Consider the following 20,081-nt stretch of genomic DNA (forward strand, 5'->3'; position numbering starts at 1 on the left):
AGCTTTAAAGCTGGACAATTCAATTTAACCCTAACAAACATGTTTTTGAAATCTAGACAAATGTGGTGTACGCCAAAATTCATCCACCCCATGTAAAAAACAAAAAATAAACAAAAAAGGAATTATTTTTTAAAAAAAAAAATACATTTATAACTCCCAACCTAACACTAACCAACTTATTTCAACCAATTGCCCACCTAACAAGTACAAAAATAAATAAAAACAAGATACCCACAAATTCTGAGCAATACCGGGGGGTTGCAAGGGTTAAATAAAATTAAAATAATTTTGAAAAAAGCTTTAAAATGTAGAAAGAGGAAAAAAATGTTAAAAAAAACATCCAAAAGAAAAATGTACAGTAGCAATAGTACTGCATCCAGTCTACATAACAATGCAGATTCCTCCATGTCGCTGCTTTATATATAGACTTGGCATCAGCCCGATTTGTCTAAGTTTTAAGTTTTTTTTTTCAAGGTTATAAGAAGACTTAGAGCAAATGTAATTGCATCTGAGGTAAGGTAAATGTATCTCCTAATGCCGGCAGAAGTCTGACACACCTTTAGGCATAAACTCCGGTGGTAATGAGACCTTTTTCAGAAATCTTCAGAAAAAGGCTCTCTAATAGAAAAGGCTTGCTATCTTCTGACTGATGTCGTAGCAGTCAAGAAGTCAGAATCTCCAGAGGGTGTCTGATTCAGGGGTACAAAAGAAGACTTCCATCATTTTGGCCGAGAACCAGATTACGATCCAAAACTGTAGCCTAGATAGGTTGCCTGGATAAATCTCTTTAGTAAAGTATGTTCCACCAACTTCCAATCTAGGTCTGACAGGTGGCGCTTCAGAGAGGAAGGACATAGTCTACTTAAGAAGCCTTCTTTCTGAAAATCCAGATCATCTGGAACTGAAGGACAAAGTGGAAGAAAAGTGGAAGTTGAGGATCCTTCTCGACTCCAAATGGCATCAGATTTCTCCTTGGATGCTGGCTACTTGATATTTTGTATTCACATTTCACATTTTTGTATTTTTGTATTCACATTTCTAGTTACGTTCATATTTGTTGGTGTTAAGATGTCTATAAAAATTGTAGGCAAATGGTTTACAGATGGTGCTTCATAAAATGTATCTGATGATGATAGTGATTATCATTATGAGGCATTGGGAATACATGGTCTTCCCAGGCCCAGTGCTCTACTACTTACTGCTGCTGCACCTTTTTAAGCATCCTTACATTTTAAAAATAAGTCTATAATATTGGAGAAATCCAGTCCTGCAACACTGCATGTACCTACGATGCGCCAATGTTTGCCTGCCCAGGCCCAGTGCTCTACCACTGCACCTCTTTTGACCGTCCTAACTCTGGGGGACCCTTTTTTAAATTTCTATAATGAAAGGTGAGTCCAGAAGGTGTCAGGGACCTCCTCTTTTTTGAACATCCCCCAAATGCCATTCCAAATGAAAAAAGATCCCTGAATTTCATCCCCCAAAAAAACTCTACAAAAACAAAACGAAAATTTTGTCTGAAGCGATTTTGGTCGTCATGGACATGTCTAGCATCTACCCTCATGCCATATTTTATTTCATTGATAAATATGCAAGACATTTTTGTAAACCGTTTCGTACCACAGTAAAAAAAATAAATAAAAAAAAAGTCACAAGTCATCTACAAAGAATAAAAATAGTTTATGGGAGCTTTATTTTTATATAAAGAAATTCAGAATAGTTAACACATAAATAAGGTTTACGATTATCCAGGAGATATTTGATATCTCAGACCTATATACTTGTTTTTGTATAATAAAACTGTAAACAGCTTACTGGATTTGAGCAAAAGTGTTTTCTATAGATCTCATTTAAAGTACATTAAGTACAAGAACAGATACAAAAGTTTGGCATACTCAATTCAAATAAGAAAGAAAAATACATGAAATGTAAGCCATTAATAATACACTTGAAACATAACCAGTCCCTTGCCATTGCAGGATGTGCTATAATAAGCTGGCAGTAGCAAACACCAGGTGTACATTGCCCAACCAGAAGTGCCCTTGAAATGTATTTTTTTTTTGTTTTTTTGTTTTTTTAACGGCTTCCTGTGCGCCCTAAAAGGTTGCGTATCCATTTTCTGCGTGTTGGCCGCCCTATAATATACTGTAGAGATAATTAAGAGTCACAGGAAATGAATCCTCTAACACCCAGCACAATAACACAGTATACTGCACACTGTCCACTAAACAAGTATATAAAAGCGAGATGCAAAAACGCCATGATTAGGGTTCTATGGTGTAAGCTAGCCAATGTATAGTCAAGAAGTTATTTTGATGTAATTTGCCCTGGTTATGTCTATGGAAACAGAATGGAGTCTATGGAACAGGTCTCGAAATGCCAGACCCTTTTCTATTTGTTGTTTCGTCTTGTAGAAGAAGCATGCCTGGGTCGGTCCCTCACAGGGTCGTGTCCTGTACTACATTTCTGTACAGCTGTCACACTTCTCTTTGTACTTCATGGGTTCACCAACTAAACAATGCAGCCATAATTTGAAAAGCTAATTTTGCATTATAAAGGCTCAAGAATTTGTGGTACATTCTCGAATGTCATGTCAGCGATTCGACTAGACATTACGCAAGTCCAATACCACGAAGAGTCTGCCTCCTTGTGCTACACGGTGAAGCTGGCGAGTACATTTCCCACCTGCTCCTGATATGTATGTGATATACAAACCTGCACATTTTTTATGTTATTTAAATTGTACAATAGTAGTTCTAGACGAATTGTATCGACTCCTCTCTGAAATTTTACTTTTTCTGGTCAGGTGATGCCCAGATCAGGGCAAGTACATTTCACCTTTTCTATATATACACACGAGATACATACAGCCTTATTCCAAAGTAAACAACGGCAATAAAGCCTCATTGGGTGGGGTGGAGCATTTAGGGGTGTATTCACGAAAGGGAGTGTTGTGGCTTTTAACACAGTCTCCCTTCACTACTCGCTATGAACAATAACTAACAAGCTTCTCCAAGATGAAGGTCTGAGCCAGCCCTGTATAATGTATAATTCAACAGTGAGGACACTGAAGAAATCCAATTTAAATATACATCAGACAGGGCTTGCCAAGCTCTTACTGCAGCAGAAGCTCACTGGGGCTGACTTTTCTTGATCTATAGCAAAGTCTCTCGCTTTAGTATATAAACCCATAACACTTCAGTTTGTATGGATCTGAGAGTAAACAGAAACATAGATGTTGCCCTCTATCCACAGCAAAAAAGTTGTGGCACAATTTATATGCCAAGAGGGCAGAGACAGTACAGCTCAGATTAAATTTAGCAACTGAATGGGAATACAAAACCACACAAAAAAAGGTTTGGCAGCATATCTACACCCCCTCTTTTCTTGGCTGTAAGTAAAGACAATTGAGGCACATGTGGGTCTGGTTTAATATATGCATACTAGCACCTAGACCAGGGGTGCCCAACCTGCGGCCCTCCAGCTGCTGCAGGACTACATTTCCCATAATGCTCTTTCAGCTAGGGGGCTGGCTGAAGAGTATGGAAGATGTAATCCTGCAGCAGCTGGAGGGCCGCAGGTTGGGCACCCCTGACCTAGACCAACAGATATGAGCCGGCCAAGCTAGATGTAACAAAGTTACAATTTAGAACAGGCAGACCTCCAGCTTGGATGTACCATGGAAATAATACCTTACCAACCCCACTCAGATGTGCTGTGTTTAGCCATTAGTAAACTTACATAAGATAAGTCTCACAAGATATCATCTGCAATTTTAACATTTCAGAGAGGTCCTCAAATACACAGATCAAAAAGGCTAGTTCTATCTGGTAATGTCAACATGCAGTATTTTCAACATACGATAAATAACGCAAGACAAGTGTTACATGAGCATTTAAAAAAACTCATTTCTACAGGGAAAAAAAAGGAGTTTTAACAGCATGCAGACAATCCTTTTATACAAAAGTGACAATGACCTTACCAGCAAAGATCATGATCAAGTAATATTGACCATAAAAAGCATACAGATTATTGATCAATAAACTGTTTTGTTGAGTAAGCTTCCAATAAAAGAAAGTTTTCAATTGTATGTTGTGATATCTAAATAAAAGGTATATACTCTGCCTTATGTCTTGGAGATGCTACATGGTCCTTTAACCCCTTCAGGACCGGGATTTTGATACTAACGTGTCGCTAGTGTTTTTGCCATGTTTTTCTTCAACTGTAATTTCTCTCTTATCAATTGGTGCACCCACACAAATCATATATTGTTTTTTTCAGCACAAGTAGGGCTTTCATTTGAAACCATATTAAGCTGGGTAGTACATTGTTTTGTTAGAAATAAACTGGAAAAAGTGGGGAAAAAATGAAAAAAAAAACGAATTTTTTTACAGTTTTGTATACATACAAATTGTACACACATTGAACCAATGGGAAAAAATTATCCAACATATATTCATTAAGTTGTCCTGATTTGGAAACCACCCAACATGGCCAGGATTTTTATCTATTTTGACCAGTATAGGGAAAATTATTTATTTTTTCATTTATTAATAATTTGTGTTTTTTCATAATTACCCTAGATGACCCCTCTCTCTTTGTAGAGCAGGGTCATCCGTGGGCTGCCATAATGATCCGATCACTCCTATTGGCCAGGAGCGATCTGATCAGCCCAGCCCAGCCCAGCCCAGCATTTGACCTGGAAGCACCCTGGACTTTCAGGTCAGTGCTGTTATTTTTTTTTTTTTTATTATTATTATTTTTTTACATTTTTTTTTAACTCTTTCAATGCTGATGCTCCATTGAAGCACAGCATTGACTGATATTTAGTCCCCACAAGCTTGTGGGGACTAATATTAACCCCTGCAATGCTGCGATGGGGGTCATACACAATCGCAGCATTGAAGGGGTTAATTGAGGAAGGGTGGGGGTGGGGGCTGGTCTCCACACTCATGTGGAGACCAAAGAACCCTGTCTCCCTGTCCCTGAAGCTGCCTCTGGCAGCTGGGACACAATCTCCAATAGACTGGAGATTGTAGGGGAGGAGTCTCTTTGATCAGTCCTACAGGACTGATCAAAGGACTTCTGGGGGCTCGTTTTTGCTGTTGCTGGTCTGCCTGGCAGACCACCAGCAGCAGAGTCCCCTACAAAACGGGAATTAACCCCTTCAATGCCGTGATCGCAGCATTGAATGCCACAATCGCGGCATTGAAGGGGTTAACGCTGCACTGACGCTCTCATGGAGCTATCAGGCAGCAGGGGGGTGTTGGGTCAGGTCCCCACACTTGTGTGGGGACCCATTCAACACACCACCCCCTTCCCTGAAGCTGCCTGTGGCAGCTGAAACCCCGATTGCAGATTTTTCTGCAATCGCAGTTTCTGCCTAGAGAATCACTCCGTGGGAGTGATCGTGGGCTCGGGGGCGGGCTCTGCTGGTCTGCGCAGACTCCTGGGCAGACAGCAGCAGCGCCCCCACGATCGCGGCGATGTGGGGGAGGTTTTTGGAGGAGACGTACCTGGTACGTCCCGGTCTACCGGTGACTGTTAACGTCCCGGTCCTGAAGGGGTTAAAGTGTATTCAGTTGTATAAAAAAAAATTTGGTTTGTGTCCGATTTTGTACATTGTTGCATATTATTCACATAGCAATATCCAGATGGGTCCTGAGAGAACACATTACAAAGTCATTAGTTATTCTGGTCAGATGTATGTCCTACTGGCCCAAGGTATCAGACTGAAGGAGGTTTGGATAGTGGAAAAATCTTCCCAGTAGTGGTTGTCCCCCCAAAAATCTCAAAGAGCAAGGTGAAAACCAAGAGGTCACAAAGGACACCTACAACAGCATCCAAGTAATCTGTAGGCCTTAACCCCCACTAGGATCAGTGACTCCAACATACATAGGATTCACGGACAGCCACATTAGCCAAGAGAAATGGCGTCCATAAATTAAGTTGATAAGGTTAAATAAGCTTCCAGAGGTATCTCTTCAGATGAAAATCATCCATCCTGAAACCCCAAGGTCACAAAAACAATGCAGGGCAGAAATCAGCACTTTGTTTTTTACAATGTCAATGCGGAAAATAAAAAAATTCAATGCTCTTCAAAAGTTCTGAAACACACTGTGGACAGATCAAAAGTATAAACTTTTTGGCCGACAAGACCCATTATGTCAGGCAAAAAAGCAAATCATTGCATTTAACATAAAAACTCATACCAACAGACAAGTACGGTGGGGCAGTTTTAGGACATAGGAAAACTTTGCTGCATCAGCAGTTGCACAACTTGCAATGAATTCCAGTGCAGAAGAGAACTCTACAGGAGAATGTCAGGCCACCAGCTGGAAAATCAAATGGATCAGTCTATTCAATGTTCTGGAACAGCCAGCTACTAGTCAACATCAAGACTACATGGGGGGGGGGGGGGGTTACATATGTTTCCTTAGCAAATATAAAAAATGGTTAATTCATCACACAGGTTCCTTATATCTAATTTTTTATTTACATCTAGTGATCTCCGGTGCCAAAAATCAGACTTTTCTATAACTGTAGGGAGTTTTTATGCTCTTTTTGATTGTTCACCTCGTAAACCTCTCTACATTTCAGATGTGTATTTTGGGGATAAAAAAAAGTAATGTCCTTGGACTGACATTTAGAGTCTGCATCTGAGAATAGTAATAGACAGTTTGATAAAAATAAACCACCACATTGCCAGTGCTGGAAAGTGTACATTTAAAAGAGTCTGCTTAATTTATAACATTTAAAATCCACATAACCACTTTTTTCTGGATTCATTGAAATATTTATCTATACAAAATAATCCCTTACATCAAAAGCTTTCTGACCTACCAGCTTTAAGACAATAAAAAAAGGCATACACACACAAGATACAACAATGACCAAAGACAGGAAATATAGGGTTAAAACTCACTACATCCCAACATAGATAAAACACCATTGAAACAACTGTAAAAAGAACAGCGTTTAATTAAGCAATATACATAAGCATTAAACACAAAAAACAAGTAAATTTACTTTAAAAAAAAAACCAAAAACAAAAGAAACAAGAATTCTTTGTACCCAAAGTGATAAAAACCTATACACATTTTGCTGGTGCCAGTTTCTCAGAACTTGTGATCCATAGGAGCATATGCCAAGAGTCCATGTGTTTTCACTACAGAACTTATGAGATCAACTAGAAGAGGAAAAGAAAAACAAGAGAAAGAATAACGGATTAGTACTATCAAGGTTCAACAGTAACAGAGCTGCAAAAATCCTACATCTTACAAATATATTTACTAAACTAAACCGTTTACAAATTAAAATATGTAAGGAAAACCCACCTCACACGTACGCCACAGAAAGGTACAGTTCTGCGTGATTATTTCTCTTTATCTTATTGCTGCCTCATTGTTAGGCTGCTGCAGTGTTTTTTTTTGTTTTTTTTAAGGATGGCGGGGCTAGAAATATAAGCCACAGGTCTCAGCCTCCATGATGATTGACACTTAATATCTACTTAACAATTACACTGGAGGCAAAAAAAGCACAAAGTGTGGTGGTAACAATTTCTGGCTGTTCGCAATTTACATTACTTGGACAAAAACAGGGGAGGTAAATGCTCTTAAAAGCATGTCCTTAAAATGCAATGCAAGCCCAATAAAAAAAAACCAAAAAAAAAAAACCGCAACACTCTTTTTACATCTAAATCATTAGAACATTTTAAAGAGTAGCTGCGTTTATGAAGTTCCTATCTACACTACTGGACTAACAAGATTTGTATATTAAGATTAATATCTCTGGAAAAACGCACCTCTTTTACTGTGGCTTTGATGAATTTTTTCCTGGGAAATAAGTCAACATTGGGATAGCTTTCATTAACCTGAGGAAGAGGAAAAAAAAAGGCCTTTAATTTGTTGTTCAGTATTCAAGACAGATGTAACCCACTGGTGACACCGGCACGCAGCAGGCCTACTCTACTGGTAAACAGAACACTGTATGGAAAAGAGACATGGTTTAGCAGACAAAACTACTGTGCAGAGCACAAGGGGAGGTGATTGACCATATCTATAATATATATAAACAACATGTTTATAAGCAACGATTCCGCTAATTTATTGAGAGTTTACTGTTTTAAGCATCAAGCAGCTAGTACCTTTTTGCAGATCTGTTTCATGGTGACTTCCTCGAGATTCGCATCAGCCAAGAGCTTCTTCACCGTTTCTCTCAATTCATCATCAGTAGGTGGCTTTTTCAGCTTCTTGATTAAAGGTTCATCATCAGAGCTGTCATCAGATTCACTCTCTGATTGTACAACCTTTTCTGAAAGAAAGAAAAAAAAAGTTTAAGTCACTACGAAATGTATTTTTACAGTACACCTACATTTACAGTTCTTCACTTTGACAATTCGTATCTTCCTTTGGTTAAGAATATCACCTATACGCAGATGACACCCTAATCTACATCTCCTTGCCTGACCTTTCCCTCCCTCTTCTAACTCGCCTCACCAACTGTCTTTCTAGAATCGCATAATGGATAGCGTCACATTACCTGAAGCTCACCATCTCCCAAGAGTCACTTTATGGTAATCCTGCCATCTGCAATCCCCGACATCACGATCACTGTCGACAACTCCACTATCCACCCGACAGACCAAGTTCGCTGCCCTGGTGTCACACTTGACTGCTCATTCCTTCATGCCTCACCAAATCCTGCTGCCTCACGCAACAACCAAAGTACTAATCCACTCTCTTGTGAGATCCTGGATTATTGCAACTCCCTACTAACCGGTTCCACCTTTCGCTTCTTCAATCCGTCCTCGACAATAGCTAGATTACTCCTTCTTAGTCTTCAAACGTTCCTCATCTGCCGCTCCTCTTTGCCAATCACTCCACTGGCTCCCCATACCCTTCAGAGTCAAATTCAAACTCCTGACCTCTTCTGCTTTTGTACCAGTTTGCTATTGTTATTTTAAATTCATCCTACCGATTGATTGTAAAGCACAACGGTATCTGCTGGCTATAGAAATGTGATGCGATATGAACCAACTCTTCAACCACTCAACAAAGAAGGAACTGTACTACACTTGAATGCTTTCACAGGAAGCACAAATACCTAAGCAGTCAAACAATAGTCAGGACATTTTGCCTACTTTGAAAACAATATGGCTGCTCCACATCTCACCGATGTTTTGGTTTTAAAATTCCTGCACACAAGGAGATCTCGGGCTTCCACTCAGCATTCCTCATTCCAACTATGCATATTACTAGGTGTACAATAATGAAGGTAAAGCAATGATTTGGTTTTACCTTTTTTGGTACTGCTGGGGCTCTTTTTGTTGGTAGTACTGCTGTCTGCTTTTTTGACATTTGAAGACTTAGCTGCTTTTTTGCTTTTAGGAGTTGATTTTGGCTTGGCCTTTTCTTTCTTGGGAGTTTTCTTCGGTGGCTGTAAAACCAAATCCAGAGTTAATTTATAATCTTTAAACCTAGCTCAGTGCACAGGTCGCCAGAAGCCTGTACTACGTAGATATGCAATATGCCACATGTGGCAATTTTAGGCATGAGATACATTTTTTTTTTTACATGAGCTGGCAGGCTTTTTAATCATAACATGTATGGAACTTCTGCATGTAGTAGTGGAGTTGTTAATCTATACCTCTTCTTCCTCATCACTTTCTTTTTCTTCCTCTGAAGAGTCCTCTTTGTCTTTCTTTTCATCTTCACTGCTTGACTCATCAGTTAGGATCACATTAGACTTACTGTTCCTGGATTTCCGAGCGGACCCTGAACTGCTTCTCTCTTTTTTGCCACTTTTTTGAGGCTTTGCTTTAGATTTTGGTAAAGACTGTACAGGATAATAAGGAAGGGAAAACCCCTTTGATACATGCAACACCAACAAAAAAGGCATCTTTCCCCCTACAGTTAACAGAGCTAAATATATCTTATAAATAAAAATAAATACTCATGCTGTGTGTGCCATATGATTTTCTTTAATTTTTTTTTATAAACTTCTCCCTCACCTATTCATTTGATCATTGTTGTTGACTATATCCAAAACAATTACACTGACCATGCAAAAACTATAAGTTGTTTTAAGTAATTTAAAATTCAGTTACGCACATGCAACAAGTGCTCATTCTCTGTGCACTCTTGTCAATTAGTGCACTTTAGAGATATTTGGTTTATTAAACAAATATGAAATCGGTGGTGTTAACACACTATAATGTATATAAAATTTCATATACATACACATAGTATCTGATTCCTAGGATTTGTCCAGCACTCACAAATAAATGTACAAGTTTACCACATACCCAGAACATACACTATATGGACAAAGGTATTGGAACACCTGACAGCAACAGGGACTTTTATGACATTGCATTCTAAATGCATAGACATTAATTAGTAGTTGGTCCTCCTCCCTTTGCAGCTAGAACAGCTTCCACTCTTCTGGGGAGGGTTTCCACAAGATTTTGGAGTGTTTGTGGAAATATGTGGCCATTCATCCAGCAGAGCATTTCTGAGGTCAGGCCCTGATTTTGGACGAGAAGGCCTGACTTGCAATCTCTGTTCCGATTCATCCCAAAGGTGTTCGATGGGTTGGGGTCAGGGATCTGTGGATGCCAGTCAAGTTCTTCCACACCAAACTCATCTTCAAATGTCATAGAAATATATTTTGGACAATACCATGCTTTCAACTTTGTGGGAACAGTTTGGGGAAGGCCCTTTTCTATTCAAGGAGTATTGTCCCCTAGTGCATAAATACACGGTTAGATGAGTTTGATGAGGAAGAAATTGACTGGCCCGCACAGAGCACTGATCTCAATCTCATCACACACCTTTGGGATAAACCTTGTCCAACATCAGTGCCTGACTTCAAAACCGCTCTACTGAATGAAAATCTAGTGGAAAAGCCCTCCCAGAAGAGTGGAAGCTGTTATAGCTGCAAAAGGGAGACCAACTGCAAATGAATGGCTATATTTAGAATGCAAAGACTTAAAAGCCCCTGTTGGCGTAATGGTCAGGTGCCCCAATACTTTTGTCCATATAGTGTTCAATGGTCTATAACATTCATCCCAAATAACCTCACCTTTCCTGTAGATTTTGGTTCCATAAGGAAGTTCATAATTTTAGATATCAACTCACTGTTGACACCAGACTTTTCCAGGTCAAGAACGCCACAAATATTCTTCAACTCACTCTTTTTAAACCTACAACAACAAAGTGTTTGTCGAGTCACAAAGACTATCACTAAAAATGAGAATCAATACTTTTACAACGTTTTATTAACATTAACCCACTGGATTGTAGCATCATATTCACAATTAGCCCTTGGAAACTTTGTACATTCTGCTTGAGACAATATCAGTACAAAAAAACGGGACTTACTTTTTAAGCATATCTTCCTTTTTCTTGTACTGTTCACTTCCTTTCTCAAATGGAAATCCATTAAATTGGCCAATATTCTTCTTCACTAAATTTACCTAACATGAGACAATTACATTAATCAGCAAGAAGTAACTGCCAGCATTTTAACACTCTGGGTTCATCCTGATTTATACTCAAGAATTGTAAAGAATCACTAATCCAAAGCCCCCCTGGTGGCTTAACGAACACAGCAGCAGTCTACATATAGCACTTAGCGTTTAATTGCCGATTCCAGCATCTTGGAAGAATCCGCTTTGTTTTGAAGCGAGGATGATTTTGGCACCAGCCAAATTAATCAGTGTATATAACAAGCCTGATAATCTTACAAGAAAGATGTCCTTACCGTGCCTAGTCTGTTAAACAGTAGTCTGTGTAATGGACGCAATTCCTCGCATTTCTTTTTTCTCAAGAAGTACTGGACGCGTTCAATGTCATACAGCTTCTGTCCTTTTCCTTAAAAAGGCAAGAGGATATCTTAACCAAAAACCATCTAAAAAAATCAGGTGGCATGAAGGGGCTGTCATTAAATGGCAAGTGTCTCACGCACAAGTAAAAATAAATAAATAAGAAAAACCTTACATAATGTTTAGTATGGGTGGCTTTATAAACCATGGTCGGAGTTCCCCTTTAATATAATGAAGTTTTCTATTAAGTTTGGTTTGTAAGATCCCCAACCTCCCTCCAGGATGTTATATTCCCAGGCAGGGAGGGCCATACATATACACACACTATATTTATAAATACAGATACATACAAACATAGATGTGTAGACATTTACCTTCCGTTAAGACTGGTTCCTTTTTAATTACTGTCATCTCCAAACTCAACCTTTCCACCTTCTTCTTCTCTCTCTTACCCTCTACAATAAGGGACTTTTCTGGAATAAAAAGCAGACATGGCAATTTTTAAAATAAGTTTTAATATACAACTGAGTTTTTCCCATGTATTTCTTAAATTGCAAGGTTACTTAAATTATTTAGGATCTCCTCAACCAACCCATATAACAGGATGGCACATAAGTACCGCAGCCTCCATAACATGCAGTAAGGAGGCGGTCGCAGCACCAGATATGAATATGTTGCTGCTTACACTCAGAAGCTCCCACACAAGAGTTTAAAAGAAATGCAACCTGGTTTAAAATAAAATTAAACATGTTAAAGTTAAAGGAAAACTCCACTAGTAGTCCATGCCCCCTCGAACACTTGCCATGCCATCGCTTGATCGATCTGGTGTTATAGCATGTGACAGCATCTCCTGCACAGCTTTTTGGTATGAAAGGGGCAAGGGGGTCATCATAAAAATTTAAATTAACCATCATTTGCATTAAAGTACACACGATAGCTGAACTAACTCTTTAATGAAGAGGATGCAGGTAAAAATCCCTGTATTCATAAGCAAATAACTGCAAGGGTGGCTCAAGAGCCTGGCCTTGGGAGGGGCACTCACACCTATACAAACACAAACTCAGACATTCAACACTAGCACGCACACTCACCCAGAAGCACGCAACTCGCTTACCCTGTCTTCAGCTTGTCTTTATCCCTACTCATGAACATGCGGTCATCTTTTCTGGGGCAGGCAAGGGGCTTCCGAAAATCTTTTTGTTTTTATGTTTATTATTTTAACACATATTGGACTACTAAAAAACAATTGTGTTTAAATGTAAATCAAGGTGAAAAATGTGGTCCAATAACCCTTTTGGCGCAAACCTGGTGCTCTGACAAAGGTATTTTTATTGTTAGTGTAATACGATAAAAGGGCTTTTATGAGAATGTATTTTTTTCCCTTAAATATCATTTATATCCCCAAAACACAATTATACATGTTGCTATGGTAACCAGGATGAAAGGGATGTTCCACCACGTTGCATATGGAAGGTGATATCTGGATAATTGTTATAAATGAATTTACTAGACTTTGGTAGGTGATTTATGAAGCTCTACTATCTGTAGAAATTAGTGCAGGAACCACGGGATATTGTAAGTTGCTACTTACTTTTGTCATATGTTGTGATAAGGTTGCTGCGCCATTGGTGTCCATTTATATTTTATAAGATTAAAAAAAGATTTAATTTTATCTGATGTGCCGTCACTCCATGAGCGGTTTGTGAGCATATAAAGATAAACATAATATTGGGTGTTTTTATTTTATGGTCTTACATACTACTACCCCTACTTGTATATGACACATAATACATACTGGAGTCTATTTAGCATGGAAGGCAAAATGCAAAAGAGTGCATGCATCTATTCCTTAGTTATTGGTGTTTGTTCTTACAAAATATTTAAACATACATTCTCAAACATACCCTTTTTCTCATCCTCATCATCCTCTTCTTCTTCCTCCTCCTCCTCCTCTTCGTCATCTTCATCATCATTTGCCTCTTCCTGCTCATTATTTCCATTTGCAGTGTCCTCAGCTACTTTTTCTTCTGCTTGCTGCTCAACTGTTTCAGACTCTTTTGCGACGGCATCAGATACGGCGTCAGAAGACATGTTTCTTATCTGCACAAAACATACGGAGCATAATGACACTGCACATAAGTAACGTTTTGTTGCATAGCTTGCATAACTAGAATGGAAATTAAAATAGAGAGATACAAAACTGCTAAGTATATAAACACACACAGTCGCCTGAAAGGGGGAAATGTTTGAATGAGCAAGACCATTACATATTGCAGATACATTAAATTTAATATAAATATCTTACTATTTAAAATGGGAATTTTAATTTGGGAAGACAAGTCATCAGCTTTTATTTGTTTCTTCATATATTCATCCGCTGCCATCATGCTGGGGAAGAAAGCAAACCGATTCACCAATTTACTAGAGCGAGACGGGGTAAGTATGTTTTGGGGATCGCTCACTTTCGGAAGCTCAGGTTTTGCTTTGTGGTTTAATTTCTTCAAGAACCTACCTATTGCTTTTCGCGATGCCTTGGTAGTCAGGCCACCTTAAAGAAGGAGTTAGTTAGAATAGGGGTGGAAAAAATCTCATTGTGACCGGCTTTACGGATCTGTTATCTAAATGAATTGTGACCGGTCTTAAACAAAGTCATTCCTCAAAATTCTAAACAACAACATTGATAGTAGAGTCTTATTTTTAAGGGTCACCTAGAGGCGACTTAAGACTCAGGAAGATCTGTCACTTGTTCTGAAGCAGTTCTGTCAACATCAGGAGCTCCGTTTCTGTTCCCCTAATGTGCAAACTTGCAAAACTAACGTCGCGTTACTTAAGCACAAAAACGGAAGCGTCTAACGTGAACTTACCGATATTGCCAACTCGCTGGCAGATATTCCACAGAAATAAAAATCTAGCCTTTTCGTTTCCCTACCGCGGAAAAGGATACAGAGTTACAAAACGCACAAGATTATTTGTTTTGATGGGTGCTTTGATGTAAAACATGTCCATACATTGATACAAAAGACGTATAGTAATATATACACAAGCCTTTAAAATATCAACATTGCAAAAGCACATCGCCTTCCCTCTGTCAAAATGAATGTGTGGATAGTAGAGAAGTTAGGAATTGCTATATAAATAACTGTGGTAATTACGATAATGATTCCCTAGCGAAATGTCTACTCCTGGACAGCAAGGCTGTTATTCAGTCGCACCTGATGCAAACGTATTTAGTCAGTAGTTATATAAAGCCATAGGCGAGCAGATTATCCTCACATAGTACTCCATTTAACATCCGCGTACTACTTGCCTTCCATGTTTAGGAAGTTATATGGGGGCTGTTCTAAAGTCACACTGAGCCGTTCTGTTTACCACAAACAGTGTGCAGCCGCCTAAAAATAACACTGTATATAATGTACAACTAGAAATAGCACTTTCATAAATTGGGGAAACAGTGCAAGCGTGTTCACAGGGAACAGACTTCATTATAACCAAGAATTACTGTAACTAATACACAGAAAGTTATCAGTACCACACTTATCATAAATCAAACCTACCCGCTACTATATAATCCTCACACAATTACCGCCCAAACCGAATTCCTGAGGCACCTGTCACACAAATAGTTAAGCGGCAGCAGCCAGGCGCGGGTTAATGCTGTCACTTAAATACCGCCCCCCAGTCGCTGTGCTGGAAGTTTCCAGCGGAGGGTGTCACGCGTTATCTGATGCACTATACAAGAATCATGGCGGGATCCCCGCGCCTTGCGTCATTAGCGACCGCATTCTGTATGGCCCCTCCATGTACCACACGAGCAATAAATACACATGAGAGGCTAGCCAGGCGACAAAAGGGGTCTCTATACAGAGGGGTCTCTGTATACGTCAGACGGCAATAACAGACACAGACACTCACCCTTATCCTCGGCCCAAACTGATGGCGCGCTGACAGCGGAGAGATGAGGCCTGGCACACGGCGGGGGTATAGGTCCTTATTATTGGAGGAGGAGGGGGGGGTAGTTAAAATTAAAAAATAAATAAATAATAATAATAATATCCGGGACGTCTCGCTAATCCGTGCGATGTTTTATTTAAAATGGCGGTTCTGGGGTAAAGCGGGAAAACAACGACCAACCACAGGGGCAGAGGAGGAGCTGTAACCGGAGAAAGGAGGGACAATGACGGCAGAGGAAGACAGTGAGGGAGGGGGAAAGGGACAGAAAATGGCTAGCGGCATAATGTGCCCCGGAGGGTGGTGGCTTTATTACAGCCGTCGGTATAGCGTTCTTCATCTGCCGGTATCGCTCATAAGTGGACAGCTGAGACGGGGTTGTTATTAATCCCGTATAGTGCATCAAGAAGATGGGGGTAGTAACGCGCTCTGGGTATCCCTCTGGTCTGGGTGTTTTATCTATTCAAATCCTAAATCAGCTGCCATTGCAGTGCCCACCAAGGTATTACATAACCTGTCTTCATACGCTTGTGGTGGTATTCTGTACATGGTTTTTTGGTAGCGTTTTTGATTCCTTCTGTATTGTACCCGCGCAAATCATCTATCATTTTTTATGCCACTCTTAAATGTATAGTCCAAGTTTTCCTATGAATACTGTATTAAAACACTTTTTTTTAAGATTCTGCTAATACCGTGTTTCCCCGAAAGTAAGACAGCGTCTTACTTTCTTTTTATCCCTAAAAGCCCCACTATGTCTTACTTTCGGGGTATGTCTTATATTGGGAAAAATTTTTCGAATTTAATGCTTTCCTACCTTTCCTTTCTTCTTTCAGCTTCTTTTCCTCCTCTTCGCCAGTTCTTGTCTCCTTCCGGGTCAGAGGGCACGGACAGCGGTGGGCGCGGCTTCAGTGTTGTGCGCCGGGATCTGACAAGAAACCCCGGCGCACAACAGCTGTTGCCGCGCAGATCACAAGGGAGCGGTATCGGAGGTCATTAACAGACCTCCGGCTCCCTTGAGTGATTTTAAGCCGGGTTGAACCCGGCTTAAAATCACTCAAGGGAGCCGGAGGTCTGTTAAAGACCTCCGATACCGCTCCCTTGCGAGCCTGCTCCTCCAGCGGCGGACATTACTGTCCGTCTCTGGAGGGGTGCCGGGTGCCGCAGGTTGGCACCCCCTGGAGTGTGGCGCCCTGTGCGGTCGCACACCCCAAAGGTCGGCCCTGCTCTAAGGGGCCGGCCTTAGGGGTCTGCGGCCGCACAGGGTTTAAATAAAAACATCGGGGTTTTTTTTCAACTTTATTTAACATCCTCCATGTTAAATAAAGTTAAAAAAACTTTATTTAACATCCTCCATGTTAAATAAAGTTTTTTTTAACTTTATTTAACATGGAGGATGTTAAATAAAGTTAAAAAAAAAACCCCGATGTTTTAATTTAAATCCTGTGCGGCCGCAGACACGTAAGGCCGGCCTTGGTGGGGACTTCCCGGCCCCTTAGAGTGGCGGACCCGGTCGCAGGTGCGGCGGGCCTAAGGGGCAGGCGCCCCTTATGCCCTGCGTTAATGCGGCCGTAGGCCGTAGGCAAATCCCCCGTGTTTCCCCGAAAGTAAGACATATGTCTTACTTTCGGGGTACGGCTTATATTAGCTGACCCCTCTGAAACTCCCGATACGTCTTACTATCGGGGGTGTCTTACTATCGGGGAAACACGGTATAATTGTCACTGAAGTGACCAAAATACCTCAAAATATAATAATTTTAAGTTTCCTGAAATACAGTATAAAATTCCCATAGCTTTGAGAATTATAGGGCAAATAATGGATTGCAGGTTTGTGATAGTAATTGGGGACACAAAACACCAATAAGTAACTCACAAAGTATTTATTTCTGGACACCTCGGATTTGTCACCAGAATCATCATTTTGGCCCTTGTCATGCAACTCTTTGGCCACCCATCTCTGCCAGTCAGCCATTATTTCTTTTTTTGCATTGGTTAACCTTTGCCTGCAGTTTATATGCAAGTTTGCAAAAAAATCCATAATATACATATTTAATCTCCAGGTTACAGAAATACCTCGCATGTATAGGTTACTGTACATTTACACAAGAATACCAGTCATTTGCTCTTTTGTTGCACCTGCTTTTGTGGATTACAATTCCCATCATCAGTTTTGCTGATGTAAATTGTAGTCCACAAAGTCACAATTCCCATTTGTTTGTAATAAAAAAATAATTGCTTAAAATTTACATTTATGGTTTTTTTTCCCCCTTTTGATTCTGAGGGGGATTTGCCAGGCAAGGGACGTCTTGAAAATTTTAAGAGGTTAAGCATCCTCACTGGATGGATGTTTAATGTTTTAGCAAAAGGCCCACGTGTACTTGTTATATGTCCAAGACTCCAAATGTATTTTGCCCCCTCCTTATATAAACAAAAAAGTAAATGGTCCACCAAACTAGACTTGCACATGACAAAAATGATCGGTTTGGACGCATTTTTCATTTTGTGTTTGCTGCATTTGTTTTTGGACAACAAATTTAGTTTCCTGACTTTTCAGGTTGGACAAAAAAAAGCAGAGTTAGTGAATTTCTGGTTGCTATGTTAATATTTTGGTGCCCTTGCATCCAAAACCGCTCCGAGCAGGATGTGTGTCTTAATTAATAGACCCAAGCAGTGTAGCATAAGGAATCATGCATTACACAAAATCATCATTGAAAGTCTCAAGCTCTGGGGAGCTTGTGTTTGTGCATCATGATATGTGTGCATCAAACGGAGAGCAGACCCATCCATTCCTGTGGGAATGACTCGTCCCCAGCTCCTAATTATTATTTTTTTACATTGTGTTAAATTAGGGGGGTTAGGGTGCTGGAAGGCACCTGTGACATCGCAATCCTGGGTCCATTAATAGTAGTACGTATCAAGTTTTTGAACCCATGGCGGCAAATAAAAAAAATATCTTGCGATTAAATATAATTAGAAAAGCTGCCCAAAGCTTGGTCCCACTAAAATGATGTAACAAGTGCTGATCCTAATCTTGTAGGTTAGATCACATGCAAGTGGCCAGTCACCCTCAGCTATATAAAACTAACACAAATAGTTGGGTGATTAATCCAGCCCTTTCATGATAAAGGCAGTTAGGTTCGTTTTTTACACCTAAGTAATGTTACAAAATAAAAGGCACTTGAATAAATACAAAGGAAAGGAAGCCAGTTAACCTGGAATTCCCATGTAAAGGCTTTAATAGACATTTTGTTCTATGTATTATTTTGTTATTATATTGTATATTATATTATGTATCTTAGGAAGAATCAGTGACAATTGTGAAAATGAAAGTGAGCAAAGACAAATAAGATAATTACATGAAGTAAATTGTCAGGTAGATTTCCCATGACACCCGATTAAACTTCTGAAGCATATTTTTTTCAGCTGGGGAATACAGTGTGATATTGCTATAATTATCACAACTGAGACCAAGGCTGGAGCTCCCAGTAGACAAGTGGGTTTTTGTTTGGCTATGCATAAGTATCATCAGTCACAACTTAAATACTGTCATTTAAATACATTTTATTGAAAACTGTTTCTTACTTTTGCATATCAGTGAACCTACAGTACTGAAACGGTGATTCTGATTTAAATACAACTTCTATATTTTATGCTATGAAATATAATGCTTTGGAAATAAACATTTATGAGATTACTTGAAGGCACATCACTCCACAGACACTTGGCTGATATCAGCACAAGTGATCTTCCCTCACAACACCCGCAGTGAGAAAGATATTTTCACAACAGACTATTGAAATCAGCTTTTTTGATCTGAGGTCAAAGCAAGTGTCTCACTGCATGACAAGTGGGAGATTTTCCATTTAGATCACTGTCTGCATGTAAATAGCATCTGATCTTAGAATAGCCAAAGTTTTTCAGTTTGCAGCAAATTTATTAAACTACCTATTACAGCGTCGTGACACTGTACAGGGAGATGTTTTGCTGGATTTTGTGCACAGATCATGTGCAAATCATGTTTATGGCTCCCTGGGGTGAAGCACTTGGAGAGCCAATGCCCCAAGATTGTAGGAGGGTGACGTTCCCCTGTTCTCCCAGGGTAAGGAAAGGCACTGAAAGAATTGTTGAACCAAGTGTGGGTTTTTTCAGAGCATGGCTTAGCTGGCTCTGGTAGGGTAAAGCTAATGGATAGTTATGCTGGTTAGTATGGGCCAGCAAACTATAGCTAGAGAGTGCTCCAATCGGGAGCTAGGCACTAGAAAAGGGACTTATTGGGCCTCAGGGGTTCATCACATATGGTGGGAAAA

General features: G+C 39.8%; 1 protein-coding gene across 1 annotated transcript; it reads right to left on the reverse strand.

Moving 5' to 3' along the window:
- Nucleotides 1–7,750: 7,750 nt before the first annotated feature.
- LOC149289564 (protein DEK-like) lies at nucleotides 7,751–13,918 on the reverse strand. Its single transcript, XM_089490392.1, has 9 exons — nucleotides 13,732–13,918; nucleotides 12,202–12,300; nucleotides 11,767–11,876; nucleotides 11,385–11,479; nucleotides 11,086–11,206; nucleotides 9,649–9,837; nucleotides 9,300–9,438; nucleotides 8,147–8,313; nucleotides 7,751–7,873 (listed from the first exon to the last, which is right to left on the reverse strand). The coding sequence occupies exons 1-9, from the start codon at nucleotides 13,916–13,918 to the stop codon at nucleotides 7,751–7,753; spliced, it is 1,230 nt and encodes a 409-aa protein (XP_089346518.1).
- Nucleotides 13,919–20,081: the final 6,163 nt, after the last annotated feature.

Source organism: Sceloporus occidentalis, unplaced genomic scaffold (assembly GCF_023333645.1).
Source record: "Sceloporus occidentalis isolate IW3139 unplaced genomic scaffold, rSceOcc1.0.p SCAF_44, whole genome shotgun sequence".
NCBI classification, from domain to species: Eukaryota; Metazoa; Chordata; class Lepidosauria; order Squamata; family Phrynosomatidae; genus Sceloporus; species Sceloporus occidentalis.

What these genes read in the sequence shown, in the direction of transcription:
- LOC149289564 (XM_089490392.1), bottom strand. Translation starts at nt 13,918, where the DNA reads ATGTCTTCTGACGCCGTATCTGATGCCGTCGCAAAAGAGTCTGAAACA. An exon ending in AACCAAAATCTACAGGAAAG is followed by an intron (nt 9,838 to 11,085) that starts GTGAGGTTATTT and finishes TATCCTGTACAG; the next exon opens with TCTTTACCAAAATCTAAAGC. An exon ending in CCCCAGCAGTACCAAAAAAG is followed by an intron (nt 8,314 to 9,299) that starts GTAAAACCAAAT and finishes TCTTTCTTTCAG; the next exon opens with AAAAGGTTGTACAATCAGAG.